This window comes from Dendrobates tinctorius, unplaced genomic scaffold (assembly GCF_039654945.1).
Source record: "Dendrobates tinctorius isolate UK_male_01 unplaced genomic scaffold, ASM3965494v1 ptg000502l, whole genome shotgun sequence".
NCBI lineage: Eukaryota > Metazoa > Chordata > Amphibia > Anura > Dendrobatidae > Dendrobates > Dendrobates tinctorius.
The window spans coordinates 635,653-652,939 of NW_027362161.1; the positions used below are offsets into that span (position 1 = coordinate 635,653).

At 47.9% G+C, this 17,287-nt stretch overlaps 1 protein-coding gene across 3 annotated transcripts in view; it reads left to right on the forward strand.

The window, feature by feature from the left end:
* Window positions 1–17,287, forward strand: part of LOC141078105 (asialoglycoprotein receptor 1-like) — a 104,095-nt gene that overhangs the window by 23,905 nt on the left and 62,903 nt on the right. The window contains exons 1-3 of one of the 3 annotated variants that reach the window (XM_073564944.1): window positions 2,934–3,021; window positions 4,263–4,314; window positions 5,379–5,492. In XM_073564944.1, the coding sequence (XP_073421045.1) occupies window positions 4,266–4,314; window positions 5,379–5,492 (163 nt within the window). In that variant the 5' untranslated portion in view covers window positions 2,934–3,021; window positions 4,263–4,265. Of the gene's footprint in view, window positions 1–2,908; window positions 3,022–4,262; window positions 4,315–5,378; window positions 5,493–17,287 lie in introns of those variants that run through there. The other 2 variants (XM_073564945.1, XM_073564946.1) reach the window with 2 other exon arrangements.

Here is a 17,287-nt window from a genome sequence, read left to right on the forward strand (position 1 = left end):
GACGCATGATATGTGGGAAAAGGTTGAAAAGTTCCAGGGGGCCGAATATTTTCGCAGCGAACTGTATTAGTCAACAGTGGGATGCAGCAGCAAAAAAGGCAAATGCAATTCTAGGATGTATTAACAGAAGCATACAGTCTAGATCACGTGAAGTCATTATTTCCCTCTACTCCTCTTTGGTCAGACCTCATCTGGAATATTGTGTCCAGTTTTGGGCACCACATTTTAAAAAAGACATCAACAAACTGGAGCAAGTTCAGAAAAGAGCGACCAGAATGGTGACCGGTCTGCAAACCCTGTCTTATGAGGAAAGGTTGCAGGATTTGGGAATGTTTAGTTTCCAAAAGAGAAGACTGAGAGGAGACTTAATAGCTGTCTACAAATATCTAAAGGGCTGTCACATTGTAGAAGGATCAAATTTATTCTCATATGCACAAGGAAAGACTAGAAGCAATGGGATGAAACTGAATGGGAGGAGACACAGATTAGATATTAGAAAAAACTTTTTGACAGAGTGATCAATGAGTGGAACAGGCTGCCACGAGAAGTGGTGAGTTCTCCTTCAATGGAAGTCTTCAAACAGAGGCTGGACAGACATCTGACTGGGATGATTTAGCGAATCCTGCTTTGAGCAGGGGGTTGGACCAGATGGCCCAGGAGGTCCCTTCCAACTCTACCATTCTATGATTCTATGATATAGCGACTTTAAGAACACGTATTGTGTGTGAAACGTGTTCGGTTCTCTGACACGCGCTCTTTTGCACAGGCTGCGCACAACAATGACTATTCAGCTTTCATTTCATATTGATGAATTAATAGACAATTGTTTTTCGTCACACTTGCGGTGAGAGCTGGATTATCCTACCTTCATAACCTCAGTGTTTCTACGTCCGGCAGTGACGGAATCCCTTGCTCCACACATGGACCATATGATGTCTTCCTCGAGAGTGAGCTGAACTTTCTCTTTCATATGTTTTAAGACATTTTTTTCTCCATCTTCTCCTTTGTGTCAGGTTGTGACAGTCAGACTGCACTCACATGTCATCCCATTGCAGTCTGATGGTCCCACGCAGTCCATGACTTGCATGACTCAGTGCGATCTGAATATCGGGTCAATCTCGGGCATGCTGAGATGTTTTCCCTCTGACCTTCTCTGTCCAAGGTAAAATTCTGACGTGTTCAGCCCCATTGAATAACATTGGTCCTGGTTAAATCCGATGTTTTGTCTAATCGCACTCGGACCGAAAATACGCTCATCTGCACCTGCCCCAATACAAAGATATCATTCAATCACCAAAAACACCACAGAGAAGAAAGGAGGATAATGGGGAAAATCAGCGTCTTGGGATCACTTCCAGCTTACGATGACTTCCACAATTGTGTTTCCACTATATTATTGGAGAGGGTACCATTAGAAAACTGCAGGGGTACAAACAAGCCATGACCAGAAGAGCGGCCATGACCTGGAGGACATAGATTAGAGGAGCAGCCATGAAATGTAGAAAGACACTGCTCAGAGGAGAGGTAATGACCAGGCGAATGCGGATTAGAGTAGCATCCATGACCAGGAGGACATTGCTCAGAGGAGCAACCATGATGAGGACATGGCTGACAGGAGTGGCTATAACCAGCAGGACATTGCTCAGAGGAACGACCATGATGAGGAAGAAATTGCTCGGAGGCGTGGCCATGACCACGAGGGCATTGCTCAGAGAAACAGCCAAACCAGGAGGACACTGTTCAGAAGGCCGGTCATGATCAGGAGGACACAGTTTACAGGAGCAACCATGACCATGAAGAAATTGCTGAGAGAAGTGGCCATGACCAAAAGAACATTACTCAGAAGAATGGCTATGAGAAGTAAATACATGGCTTACCAGAGCCGCAGGAGGAAAGAGGATGCTTATAGGAGTTGCCATGACCAGGAGGACACGACTTAGCCGAGTGGCCACGACTAACACTACACGGCTCAGAGAAGCTTACAGTCTACAAAACAAAAACACATTTTGTAAATTTGACAATGATACACAAACATCGAGCAGATCCATTAGGGCTTTTGTGACAGAGGTCAAAGAAATAACATCTAGTGGGAAGCGATTGGCTCCAGATGGAGTAGCCTTCTGCTGGTTCATTGGGACCCATAATGGTGTCTGAACCTGAACCCACTGATGGTCCTACTGGTATGTATTGTAGTAGGCTAGTCTGGCAGTGTGAACAGTGACAAGCAGAGTGATGAACATTTCATGTCCAAGGTGGTTACAGTACACTTGGCCGTTGGTTAATTATCCCCCTTTTGGAACCAGTGTGGTACTGGGTCCACCCTGGTAGAATATTCTTGCAGTCCACATGAACCTGTGTAAATCCATCAGTTAGTGCCTAACTTCAGTATGGGCTCATAGTTTTTCGGGAATGAAATACAATTAAATAGACTCAAAGGATACGGCTCCAAGTGTTTTCTGCTGGCTCTTGAGACCCTTTATTTTGTGAGAGCCACTGGAGACCCTCTCATCTCTGGTGGGCTCTCGACACTGGGGAGGTCCCTGCAGAATGTGACGCAGAACACACCTTCCAATTCTAACATTGATGATGATTGATGATTACACAGTGGTATTGTCATTATTGGGGTCAAAACCCCCCAGGTGTCTTTTAGAGGAGCTCTTACAAGTGAGGTGCCCTGTTACTGGGTGGCTCAGTGAGACACATATAATATAGGGGTAATATAGAACTTACAGTCAGTGATGTGATACTCAGTGATACTCAGGCTAATCAGTAGAATCAGCACATATTTGGGATGACGGGGATTTTCATGTTCACCACAACATGATTTGTGATAACCAAGAACGTTTCTGAAATATTGACAACATTCTAGAGAGAAGGAAAACGATTAATGCACTCGCTGCAAATTCCCTGGAAGGGAAGTCAGGACCTGGTCAGAGGGAAGTGATAGGGGACGGGAAGCTGGACTTTATCTCTAGTAATGGCTCAGTCACCCTCAGAAGGAAGAAGAGGAGCGAGGCTTTGGTAATACATGGACCCTTGTAATGGGGACGTGGGAAGGGGGCTATGGCTGGGGTGATGATTCTCCCCAGGTCCTCTGCAGGTCATCATGTCTGTGTGCTCCAATCTGTTTCTGAGAAGACTGTGGTCCTGCTAGTGGATGGTTGTAGTAGTAGTGAATGGTTGTAGTAGTAGTGGATGGTAGTAACTCACTACCACATGTTCTGGCCCCCACTATCCTATTTTATGGAGATTCAATGTCACTGAAGGTCACTACACAATTTCTGGTTCTAAATTATGGGTACTGGATCACTCCACGAGAAAATGGCCCTCCTGATTAAAGGCTGCTGATGTGTAGTTCTCCTGGTCTTAATAGACTTCCCTGTAGGGTTTATTAGATGTTCTGGGAATATGGAGACATCATGGAGGAGCATTGCCTTCAGAGTAAGACGGTCTTAGTCTTGTAGGATGTCTGGTCCACAGTGTGGTCACAGCAGACACCATTATTACAGAATTGTTGTAGCTCGTCTATGAAGTGATACGGATTTTTAAGGTGGGATAATGAAAAAAGGTAACTGATAATGATAATTATACAAAGAGCTGATATAATGTCTGATAATTATTGGTGTCGACCTAGAGGTCAGTGTCTCTAGTGGTCAGCGTGTGCACTATCTGGTGATGCTGCCAGTGGTAGCCAAAAGTTGTTCTGATGTCCCCATGCTCCAATCTATCATTAGTGAAGACTTTGCAAAATGTGGAGCCTCCATAGGTCAAAGTCTGATAGTGGACCTTCCATAGATCATGTTAGAGATTCAAAATCACAAGTTGGACCCTTCATATGTGATAATGCATAATGTGATAATGGTGGAAATTCAATATCTCGTGGTGGAGCCTTCATATCTTATGATGGAGATTCAATTTACCATGTTGTATCCTCAATGTTTCACAGTGGAGCCTCCGTATCTTATGGTGGAACCTCAATGTCACATGTTGGAGCCTCCATATCTCATGATGGAGATTCAATTTACCATGTTGTATCCTCAATGTTTCATGGTGAAGCCTCCATATCTTATGGAGAAACCTCAATGTCACATGGTGGAGCCTCCATATCTCATGTAGGACATCCACCTCCACCATTCTTTGTCATCTCCTCATACTGCAGCCTTCCCCTTCCATCCAGACCAGAGCCAACTCAAATATTTCCTCCAGAATTAAGTTCTGATTCACTAGTCTGTATTAATGAATAATTCTCCCTCCACCCTCAGACGATGTCTTTAGAATACAAAGACCTGCTGAAAGACGCTCCTGACAGTGAAGGTAAATGTTCCGAGAGGACGAGGAAGGAGTTGGGGGAATCCTTGAGCAAAGATTTAAGGGTGTCTACACTTTAGGGAAAATATGCAACCTCCTGGATTACATATCTGCCATATGATGAGGATCTGCCATCATTACATATCGAGCAGTGATGGATCTCACACAAGAGTATGGGAAAATGAGTGGCCATCCTGGCTGTGGGAACTGTGATATTGGCTGTCACCCAGATTTCTCTGTTTATTATATGTCTTATTGAACGTATAGACCTTGATGGACACTCAGGGGATGGAAAGCTGCAGGTTTCTTTCCAAGAAAGTTGTCCTGCTCAGTACTCGTAGTTTTCTTCATGAGGTCTACATAGACATCTGATTTTCCCCCAGAGTTTTCAGAAAGAATCAAGCAATATTCTTCTCCTTCAGCTTTATGCCATGGACTGGAGGGGTAGAGGGGTCAGTAGCAGTCATTATAGATAAGAGACTGGTAGTGGCACCAAATTAGGACTTGGTCAAGGTGAGGAGTCTGTTTATCTCTGGGAATTAAAGAGAATCTATCACCAGACTTGTGCAACGTAATTTGAGAGCAGCATAATAAGGGGTTGAGACCCTGATTCCATCTATGTCAGTTACTGGGCTTCTTGTAGTTTTAATAAAATCACTGTTTTCTATAAATGTAGCAGTGCTCAGAATGCTGAGCCCTGTATAGGCCCGCTCACACCACTGTGCATAAGTAGAAAGCTGCAGATTAGTGGTCGGAGTGTGCTTACACAGAGCCGCAGGACTAGGAGGCACGGGACACCTAGTTCTGTACTGATAATCTCCTAATAAAACTCTGATTTTTATTGAAATAACAACACACAGCCCAGTAAGTGTCACATCATTGGAATCAGGGTGTCAGCCTCGACATCATGCTGCTCTCAGACTACATAACAAATACCTGTGGACAGATTCCCTTTAAGACAAGCATTCATGAATCAATGCTATGATAGATTAGTTGGTGTCTTGGGAGAATTGAAGTGTCAGGTGACTGAATGGCCGAGTCTCTGTAACTGACCATGCTCTCCATTCTAGAAGTGAAGATGAAGCTGTGGACCCCCCCGCCATCCTCTCGCCTCCTCTACGCCCTGAGCGCTCTCTGCGCCACTCTCTTTTTCATCATTATCATCCTGATCGCGGTCTTTAGAAGTAAGTGTAAATCTTTGGAAGTCCATGCCTCACGATCTCTGGATCTAGGAGAACGTCAGTGAGCGGAGAGGCCTCCACCTCGTTCCTCTACCGATATGTCATTTTCAATTACTGCTGACGTTCTGGGTGGAGATCCACCATTGATGGTAGAAATGACGTTGATTACATTGTTAGCACCGCTGCGGCCATCCAGCGCCTGCAGGTCTGCCGCTCCGAGGTTTCTTCTCCTTACGGCATTTACTGATCGAGTTAATGAATGTGACATTTCCATAGATCGGACTCCTATGGACGTTGCGATGCCACATATGTCTTTTCTTTTCCTTCTTTATTTTTAAGGTGGACAAAGGGGAAGATTCCAACTGTTATCTAATATATAAAGCTCAAAGTGTGTGTGTGTGTATGTATGTGTGTATGTATGTGTGTATGTGTGTATATGTGTATGTATGTGTGTATCTATGTGTGTGTGTGTGTATCTGTGTGTGTGTGTGTGTATGTGTGTATGTATGTGTGTATGTATGTATGTGTGTATGTATGTATGTGTGTATGTGTGTATGTGTGTATGTATGTGTGTATCTATGTGTGTGTGTGTGTATCTCTGTGTGTGTGTGTGTGTATGTGTGTATGTATGTGTGTATGTATGTATGTGTGTATGTATGTATGTGTGTATGTGTGTATGTGTGTATGTGTGTGTGTATGTGTGTATGTGTGTATGTGTGTATGTGTGTATGTATGTGTGTATCTATGTGTGTGTGTGTGTATCTCTGTGTGTGTGTGTGTGTATGTGTGTATGTATGTGTGTATGTATGTATGTGTGTATGTATGTATGTGTGTATGTGTGTATGTGTGTATGTGTGTGTGTATGTGTGTATGTGTGTATGTGTGTATGTGTGTATGTGTGTGTGTATGTATGTGTATGTGTGTATATGTGTATGTATGTGTGTATCTATGTGTGTGTGTGTGTATCTCTGTGTGTGTGTGTGTGTATGTGTGTATGTATGTGTGTATGTATGTATGTGTGTATGTATGTATGTGTGTATGTGTGTATGTGTGTATGTGTGTGTGTATGTGTGTATGTGTGTATGTGTGTATGTGTGTATGTGTGTGTGTATGTATGTGTATGTGTGTATATGTGTATGTATGTGTGTATCTATGTGTGTGTGTGTATCTATGTATGTATGTGTGTGTGTATGTGTGTATGTATGTGTGTATGTATGTATGTGTGTATGTGTGTATATGTGTATGTATGTGTGTATCTATGTGTGTGTGTGTGTATCTCTGTGTGTGTGTGTGTGTATGTGTGTATGTATGTGTGTATGTATGTATGTGTGTATGTATGTATGTGTGTATGTGTGTATGTGTGTATGTGTGTGTGTATGTGTGTATGTGTGTATGTGTGTATGTGTGTATGTGTGTGTGTATGTATGTGTATGTGTGTATATGTGTATGTATGTGTGTATCTATGTGTGTGTGTGTATCTATGTATGTATGTGTGTGTGTATGTGTGTATGTATGTGTGTATGTATGTATGTGTGTATGTGTGTATGTGTGTATGTGTGTGTGTATGTGTGTATGTGTGTGTGTGTGTATGTGTGTATGTATGTCCAGGATAGGCATCCACACCGTCGCAGCTACAGCCACAAAATTTGGCACAGTCACACGTCAGGACCCCGAGAGCGTCCTAAGCTATGTTGTGAGGCGAAATTTTAACCCCGCACTTTCCAATTCACCAAACAATTTTGCCCCTATCTACATACTGGGGAAAAAGTGTGTGCGCGTCAAGCCCCGCCCCTCATTGTGATGTCATAATGCCCCTATTTGCATACTGGGGAAGCAGTGTGTGCGTATCAAGCCCCACCCCTCATTATGATGTCACAATGGTTGCCATGGCAATGCTGATGTCATCATAGGTTGCAAGCCCTGCCGCCACTCATTATGATGTCATAATGGTTGACTATGGGATGGAGGATGTGTGATGGGTATATGGGCACGGGACCATGGGATGGCGGATATGTATATGGGCACGGGACTATGGGATGGAGGATATGTATGACGGGTATATGGGCACTGGACTATGGGATGGAGGATATGTATGATGGGTATATGGGCACTGGACTATGGGATGGAGGATATGTATGATGGGTATATGGGCACTGGACTATGGATGGAGGATGTGTGATGGGTATATGGGCACGGGACTATGGGATGGAGGATATGTATGATGGGTATATGGGCACTGGACTATGGGATGGAGGATGTGTGATGGGTATATGGGCATGGGACTATGGGATGGAGGATATGTATGATGGGTATATGGGCATGGGACTATGGGATGGAGTATGTGTGATGGGTATATGGGCATGGGACTATGGGATGGAGGATATGTATGACTGGTATATGGGCATGGGACTATGGGATGGAGGATATGTATGATGGGTATATGGGCACTGGACTATGGGATGGAGGATATGTATGATGGGTATATGGGCACTGGACTATGGGATGGAGGATATGTATGATGGGTATATGGGCACTGGACTATGGGATGGAGGATATGTACGATGGGTATATGGGCACTGGACTATGGGATGGAGGATGTGTGATGGGTATATGGGCATGGGACTATGGGATGGAGGATATGTATGATGGGTATATGGGCACTGGACTATGGGATGGAGTATGTGTGATGGGTATATGGGCATGGGACTATGGGATGGAGGATATGTATGACGGGTATATGGGCATGGGACTATGGGATGGAGGATATGTATGATGGGTATATGGGCACTGGACTATGGGATGGAGGATATGTATGATGGGTATATGGGCACTGGACTATGGGATGGAGGATATGTATGATGGGTATATGGGCACTGGACTATGGGATGGAGGATATGTATGATGGGTATATGGGCACTGGACTATGGGATGGAGGATGTGTGATGGGTATATGGGCATGGGACTATGGGATGGAGGATATGTATGATGGGTATATGGGCACTGGACTATGGGATGGAGGATGTGTGATGGGTATATGGGCATGGGACTATGGGATGGAGGATATGTATGATGGGTATATGGGCACTGGACTATGGGATGGAGGATGTGTGACGGGTATATGGGCATGGGACTATGGGATGGAGGATATGTATGATGGGTATATGGGCACTGGACTATGGGATGGAGGATATGTATGATGGGTATATGGGCACTGGACTATGGGATGGAGGATGTGTGATGGGTATATAGGCATGGGACTATGGGATGGATGATATGTATGATGGGTATATGGGCATGGGACTATGGGATGGAGGATATGTATGATGGGTATATGGGCACTGGACTATGGGATGGAGGATATGTATGATGGGTATATGGGCATGGGACTATGGGATGGATGATATGTATGACGGGTATATGGGCATGGGACTATGGGATGGAGGATATGTATGATGGGTATATGGGCACTGGACTATGGGATGGAGGATATGTATGATGGGTATATGGGCACGGGACTATGGGATGGAGGATGTGTATGACGGGTATATGGGCATGGGACTATGGGATGGAGGATATGTATGATGGGTATATGGGCACTGGACTATGGGATGGAGGATATGTATGATGGGTATATGGGCATGGGACTATGGGATGGATGATATGTATGACGGGTATATGGGCACGGGACTATGGGATGGAGGATGTGTGATGGGTATATGGGCACTGGACTATGGGATGGAGGATATGTATGACGGGTATATGGGCACTGGACTATGGGATGGAGGATGTGTGACGGGTATATGGGCACTGGACTATGGGATGGAGGATATGTATGATGGGTATATGGGCATGGGACTATGGGATGGAGGATATGTATGATGGGTATATGGGCACGGGACTATGGGATGGAGGATGTGTGACGGGTATATGGGCACTGGACTATGGGATGGAGGATATGTATGATGGGTATATGGGCATGGGACTATGGGATGGAGGATATGTATGATGGGTATATGGGCATGGGACTATGGGATGGAGGATATGGATGATGGGTATATGGGCACGGGACTATGGGATGGAGGATGTGTGATGGGCACTGGACTATGGGATGGAGGATATGTATGATGGGTATATGGGCACGGGACTATGGGATGGAGGATGTGTGACGGGTATATGGGCACTGGAGTATGGGATGGAGGATATGTATGATGGGTATATGGGCATGGGACTATGGGATGGAGGATATGTATGATGGGTATATGGGCACGGGACTATGGGATGGAGGATATGTATGATGGGTATATGGGCACGGGACTATGGGATGGAGGATGTGTGACGGGTATATGGGCACTGGACTATGGGATGGAGGATATGTATGATGGGTATATGGGCACGGGACTATGGGATGGAGGATATGTATGATGGGTATATGGGCACTGGACTATGGGATGGAGGATATGTATGATGGGTATATGGGCACGGGACTATGGGATGGAGGATAATTATAATTTGCTATAACTAGCCACAGTTAGTTACTACTTCCAAGCAGCGCCGGGCTCTTCAGCTAGTTTTTTATAAAAGAATATATATCTTTGAATTTTATATTTTAGTCCCCCGCGAGGATGTAAACTGTTCTGTTATGTATTTCCGGTCAAGGATCACACGCCTTGGATATCTCCAGGCTTGTTTATTACATGAGACTCGTGATACATTCCTCCATTACAAGATGTCTGCTAACAGCTAACCAATAAGTTCTTACACTCTATAGTACACACATCACCGTAGTGAGACCCCTAGAGGCCACATCACATATGACATATTGCTACACCTTTCTCTTTTAACTGAAAGAACAATAAAATGAATAAACAATGTATACCATGACCAAGTTAGAGCTATAACATAATAAGTCCAGTTAGACCTAATCCTTGAGGTGCGCCGGCTTTCTGATAATTCTGCCAGCTCTAGTAACATAAGATGTGTCACTGCCTATGGGTCGCCCTCCCAGGGCTGTGGGGTACTCGGTACCGGGCCGGTATCAGTGGGATGAGTCACAGCAGCAGTGACCCGGACCGTGGCCCTGGGCGCCCAAGTAATGGGGGAATGTAATGGTTTGGATGTATAGTTCGTGACGCCACCTGTGGTGTTCGGCAAGGGAGGTGTTAAGTAAGGGTACCGTTACACCTAGCGATGCACCAGCGATCCCGACCAGCGATATGACGCGGTCAGGATCACTGGTGCATCGCTAGGTGGTCGCTAGTGAGCTGCCAAACAGGCAGATCTCACCAGCGACATCGCAGGGGACGGGGATCGCTACTTACCTGTCACACCAGGCGATCCTGCGTCCTCCCGCCCGGCTCCACACGTCGCTCGTCGGCGCCACAGGAAGCGCAGCAGGAAGCTGACGACGAGAAACGGTCCAGGAGCTTCTCGCGCAATCAGCGATAACCAGCGGGGGAGCCAGTCGGAGGTAAGTATCACATGCAGCGATATCGCTAGCAATATCGCTGCAACGTCACAAAATCGGTGACTTTACAGCGATATTGCTAGCGATATCGCAGTGTGTAACGGGGGCTTAAGCCGACGCTGCAGACAGATCCTCTGGGACAGATGGTGTGGTGCAGCAGTGATGTTATAGCCCTCCACAGGCAGGGCTGTTGTCCCAGGGCAGTGTAGATGTGGAGACACTTAGGTGATGTAGTGTCTGGCGCAGGGGATGTAGCAGTGTCAGGCGGACAGGCGCAGGAAGGAATGGAGGACACCAGGGCATGTAGTTCCAAAGCTTTACTCACAGTCTGTAGTGCCCGCTTCTGTGCCGTGTCCTCCGGGTCAGGGACTCGGTCAACCTCCAGGCAAGATGGAATGCTCCCTTCCACACTCCGACAACTTATGTGCCTTTCCTGAACGTCTCCTCTATAGCGCCTTTAAGTGTGAAGATCTCCAATACCGTGGTACTCTGGAGTTCCTCCTGACAGATATTCCCAAGAACTCTACTTGCATGGCAGACAGCTGTAGCCTGCTTCGGGGACTCTCTACTCCTAAGTCCCAGCAATCTATCCGTATTGCTGTTGTGCCCTCAAGTCTTAGATGGGAGTAGTGCATTTACAGCCTCCTACTCCACCAGTGTCTGCTGCAGAACCATTAGTGTTCATACAACCTCGGGGACCGGGCCCCGACCTTGCGCTTAGAACTTTTAGGCAGGGTTCTTCCTCTAACCCACGTCCTCTCTGTTCCCTTTTACTCCTATGTTCCGTACTTGTCCTTTCCCTTTTATGGAAGCTCAGGCTTCAGGTCAACGTCCTTCTCCTCTCCTTTCCTTTCCCGTGCCAGCTAGCTCAGGTCACTGAGGCAGCTGCAGCACTCCTTCCTCCATCCCTTCTTCCAGGGATCCCCACTCCTCCCGAGTGGCTTCCTTCCTCACTGACCTCCTGTCAGGCTAACCTATCATCCTAAACCATCCCTCTCAATATATATATATCCTGAACTCCACCCACCTCTCAGCATGTCTAGTGTTCCAAGCAGGGAACCACCAAAGGTGCTCTGCTTCTCTCTAAGCAAGGAGCCGCAATGTGGTTGTGGTGAACTACTCTATTGTGTGGGGTGCGAGTGTTGGAGCGTGGTCAGGAGCCTCCAACTTACCTGGATGGTGGGGCACCACACCTTAGGAGAAGGTGCACTACCTCTGTGGCGACTGAGCCTCAGGGGCGCCACACCTACATCTGGTAGTTCTTCTGATTCTGGTAATATGCCTTCTGATATTATCTGTCTCTGGCCAGAATCCTCACCCTGATGGTCAGCTGTCACTGTTGCACTTGACTTGTACTTGCTGCCTGGTTGTCTTGGGTGTCTGGATACTCCTCATAAGGCCATGAATCATCTCTTTCTTGTGATTTCCTCAGATAGCTCCGATTTCTGCTTAGTGTTTGTCACACGAGCTGCTTGGCTGCAGCCGGATGTTGTCATTTCTCTGGAGCTCCGGCAGATCCTTTGCAGATATATTGTAATAGAAAGCTTGCCTATCCTGATTCTCCTGTAATTTAGCTTTGATGTTTCCCAGCAGCTTTGGCTCTAACAGATGAGTAGCAGTTGGTGCGAGTGTCTTTGTGCGCCTACTCATGAACCTCTGTGCCGCTGTCTAGGCCTTGGGTGGGTGCGTTTCTATGATCCAGTATAGACAGATATACATCAGTACCTGCTTGTTTTGCTTCTGCATGAGTCTTTTGGCTGTTTTTACTGCTGACTCTGCTTTCCCATTACTCTGAGGATATCTGGGAGAAGACGTCCGGTGTTCAAATTCCCATTTCTTGCTGAAGGTTTTGAACTCTTCCGAAGTAAACTGCGCCGCATTGTCCGAGAAAACGACATCTGGAATGCCATACCTGGCACAATGGGCCTTGAGTTTTTTAATCACTGTTCCCGCCCTTGTGTCCTGCAACAAATCAACCTCCCAGAAGTTAGAGAAATAGTCCACTGTAATCAGGTAGTCTTTGTCATTCCATGTGAACAAGTCCGTTCCTACTTTATTCGGTCGTCCATGACAGCACCACCTGAGAGAGGGGATCCGCCCTTCAGGAACAGGAAACCTACAGATACAAAAGGGCGGCACCTCTCCCACGCATCAGTTGGTTTCCTGTTCCTATAGGACGGGACTTCCTACAGATGGTCCATCATGGAGTCGTCGAGGGATTCCCAGGCCGGCTGACCGACCCAGGTAGCGGGGGGGTCTCCTACCTCGGTCAAGCTCCGGTCCCTGGATGCGCCACGGTGGGGCCGGGTAGGTCACCACGACAGTGGTTGGAGCAGGCGGAGCAGAGGGTCCGGTGGACAGCCGTCTCCATAGGGCCGGCACAAGGTACGTATGACCCCTGGAACCCCTCCTGTTGCATCCACCCGGTCTCCGGTTGCTCCTCTCTCTCTCTCTCTCTCTCCGGGGGCTGGTGGTCGCGCCTGTGCGGCGGGCGCAGGTCGGCGCATGTGGGGGCGGCAGGCATTCCGGAGCCGGTGGCGCCGTGCCGGCTCCTTTCCGCGCGCTCCCGCGGTCTTGATCGCGCGGCGGAAGTGACGCAGCGGAAGGGGCGGGGCCGGGAATGCCGAAACCGGAAGTCGGGTGCCGGCCGGCTTTCCGGGATGCGCCGCCGGTGCTCGGCGGTCTGGGGCGGCGCGCGGTACCCGGGGAGGGGGGGGGGGACGGAGCATGTGGGGGGGGGGAGTCGCGGGGGGGGAGGACCCGGTGGGGGAGGTGCCGCGCCAGAGCCCTGCTGACCCGGACACTGTGGGAGGCATTAAAATACAGGAGGTGACGCTGCTGGGGTGCTTCTGAAGGCCCAGCAATGGATTCGACAGAAGCCCCCACAGAGCAGCAGGACGAGGCGCAGGAGCGCCCAGAGAAACAGGCCACAGTGAATTCACAGGCGAGTGGCCAGCAGAAGAGGAAACGGACGGGCGAACAAAGCCACAGAAGTTCCTCCAGGCTAAAGGACCCTCCTGCCTCCCTCCGTGACCCGGTACCTGCCTCATCTGCATGGGTAAGAGATCTCCGTGAATGTACCCTGATGCAGTGTTTTATTTTTGTTCTTTCGCAGGCAAGGAAAGCTACGGGGAAGCAGAAGCACAGGGAATGTGCCCTCTGTAATTGCCCTTTGCCAGACGGCCACCCTAAAAAGTTGTGTCAGCCATGCGTGCGACAAACGGTAGGGGTTGGATAGGGGTACCCTAGGGGTAGATTGACAGGCCCTTACACTCTCCCCCGTCCATACAGGTGGCGGAAGAAACACCGGACTTCACCACAAGCCTGAGGGAGATAATCAGGACAGAAATGAAGGCCCTATCTAAAAAAGACTCCTCTAAGGGAAGAGAGGTTAACCTCTCTGGTTCAGAGTCCTCGGCCGCACCTGGAATCGATATCTCCTCAGATTCCCCGGCCTCCACTTCATCATCTTCAGAGGAAGACTCGAGCCGTTTCTGCTTTCCCTTAGACCAGATGGATAAGTTAGTTAAAGCAGTAAGGTCCACTATGGGGGTAGCAGACACAAAACCGGAACTTTCGGCACAGGACGTGATGTTCGGAGGCCTAGATCCCAGAAAGCGTAGATCCTTCCCGTTGAATGATAAAGTCCAGAACCTAATAAATAGAGAATGGAAAAAGACGCGGCAGTGGCCAAAGCCTCCAAAAAGTCCTCCATACCTTTCGATGACATGGCCTCCTTAAAAGACCCGCTAGATAAAAAAGCGGATTCTTTTCTGAAAGGAACATGGGAGATGTCAGCGGGTGCATTGAGACCAGCGGTAGCGGCCACATGTACGGCCAGATCCTTGATGTTCTGGCTGGATCAGCTGGATTCCCAATTGAAGGATGGAACCTCGAGAGCATACATTCGAAAAGCCTTACCAGTTATCCAAAGTGCTGCTGCTTTTCTGGCTGATGCGTCAGCAGATTCTGCGAGGATGGCGGCTAGGACCGCAGGTTTATCCAACGCAGCTCGAAGGGCTCTCTGGTTAAAATGCTGGCCAGGAGACATCCAGGCCAGATCTCGACTCTGTTCCATTCCTTGTGAGGGCGAATACCTGTTTGGGCCCGTCCTGGATGAACTTTTAGAGAAGGCCGGGGACGATAAAAAGAAGTTCCCCAGTCTGCCGAACCCCTCTTTTAGACGCCCCTTTACCAGGAAAGGATATTTCCGTAGGAGGCCGTCCAGGGATCAGGGCAGATGGGACGACAAAAGGAGAGGTACTGGATTCATGTTCGGAGGAGGGGGGCGCCAGGTAGGTCCAGCACGGGACACTAAAAAGCCACCCCAATGACTAGTTGCTCCGGTAGGGGGGAGACTAGCTGCCTTCTACCCGGCCTGGGCATTAATCTCTAATAGCAACTGGATGCTGGGGGTGGTAACTGCGGGCCTACGACTAGAATTCTCCCGGGTTCCCCAAGATCGTTTTAAGGTCACTCCTCTTAGGTCATCCTCATCAGAACAGTCTGCCCTGGAAGCTGAAGTTCGGGATCTTTGCCATAAAAAGGTCCTAACTAAAGTTCCAGAGGAAGAAAGGGGGAAAGGTTTCTACTCCCCTTTGTTCCTGGTCCGCAAGCCAGACAGTTCCTTTAGGACCATAATAAATCTTAAATCCCTCAATGAATTCCTGGTCACACGTCCATTTAAGATGGAAACAATTAATTCAACAATAAAATTACTGTTTCAAAACTGCTTCATGGTGGTGTTAGATTTGAAAGATGCCTACTACCATATACCCATTCATGCAGATCATCAGAGTTTTCTCAGAGTGGCAGTGCAGTTAGATGGGTCAGTTCAACATTTCCAGTATGCGGCCCTCCCCTTTGGGGTAGCAGTCGCTCCCCGTGTGTTTACTAAAGTAGTAGCGGAAGTTATGGCCCATCTACGTGAATCAGACATTTTAGTAGTTCCCTACTTAGATGACTTCTTGATTGTAGGGAAAACGGCTAACCATTGTTTGCAACAGCTACAAAGGGCAAGGTCTGCCCTAGAACGGTTAGGATGGCTGCTTAACATTAAAAAATCTCGGTTACAGCCGATGAGAATCCAACAATTCTTGGGCCTCATTCTAGATTCCGTAAAACAGGAATGCCGTCTGCCCCCAGAGAAGCTGGTTCGCCTACACTATCAGGTCCTGAACGCTTCCAATAACCCGACCATGTCCCTCAGGAAAGCCATGTCCCTTCTAGGTTCACTTTCCTCCTGTATCCCGGCGGTCCAGTGGGCCCAGTTTCATTCAAGAACTCTACAGGGCGAGGTCTTAAGGCATCAAAAAATGCTTGGGGGTTACTTAGAGGGCCAGCTAACCTTGTCCCGAAACACAAGGGAGTCCCTAGAATGGTGGCTAGATGAGAATAATTTATCCAGAGGGGTTCCCTGGGAATATGACATATCCCGCATAATCACCACGGATGCTAGCCCTTCCGGTTGGGGGGCTCATATGGGGGAAATTCTGGTCCAGGGCCTATGGGAGCATCATCAGATAGAGATGTCATCCAACTTGAAAGAATTGACAGCAGTAGAGCTGGCGGCTAAAGAACTGCTTGTGTATCTACAGGGCCATCATGTGCGAGTGTTCTCCGACAATCTGGTCACCGTAGCGTATATCAACCACCAAGGCGGGACCCGTTCCAAATCCCTGATGAATGTAGCAGAACGGCTGTTCCAGCTAGCAGAGCAGCATTTCCTATCATTAACAGCTCTACATATAAAGGGGAAAGAAAACATCACGGCAGATTTCCTGAGCCGCAATCTCTTAAGGCAAGGAGAATGGTCCCTAAAAAACTCTATCTTCGACCTGATTGTACAGAAGTGGGGACTGCCAGAGATAGATCTCTTCGCCACCAAAGAAAACAGGAAAGTAAGGCAGTTTTGCTCACTAAATCCCAGAGAAGACCCCCTGGCGGTAGACTCCTTGCTGATAAAGTGGGATTTCGGGCTATCCTATGCCTTCCCTCCCCTATCGCTATTACCTCTAGTGGTGAGGAAAATCAGGAGAGACAGAGCGAAAGTTATAGTGATCGCTCCGTTTTGGCCCAGGAGGGCTTGGTTCTCATGCCTCAGGACCATGTCAGTGTCCGATCCTTGGGTCCTGCCGGAGATCCCGGATCTCCTATCCCAGGGCCCAGTCTTTCATCCTCAGGTGGCTGGCCTACATCTGACGGCGTGGAGTTTGAACGGACACTGCTGAAAGATAAAGGCTTCTCCCCAGACCTGGTTGACACTCTACTTAAAAGTAGAAAGATCACTACTACCAAGATCTATGTCAGAATTTGGAAGAGATTCCTAAAGAAC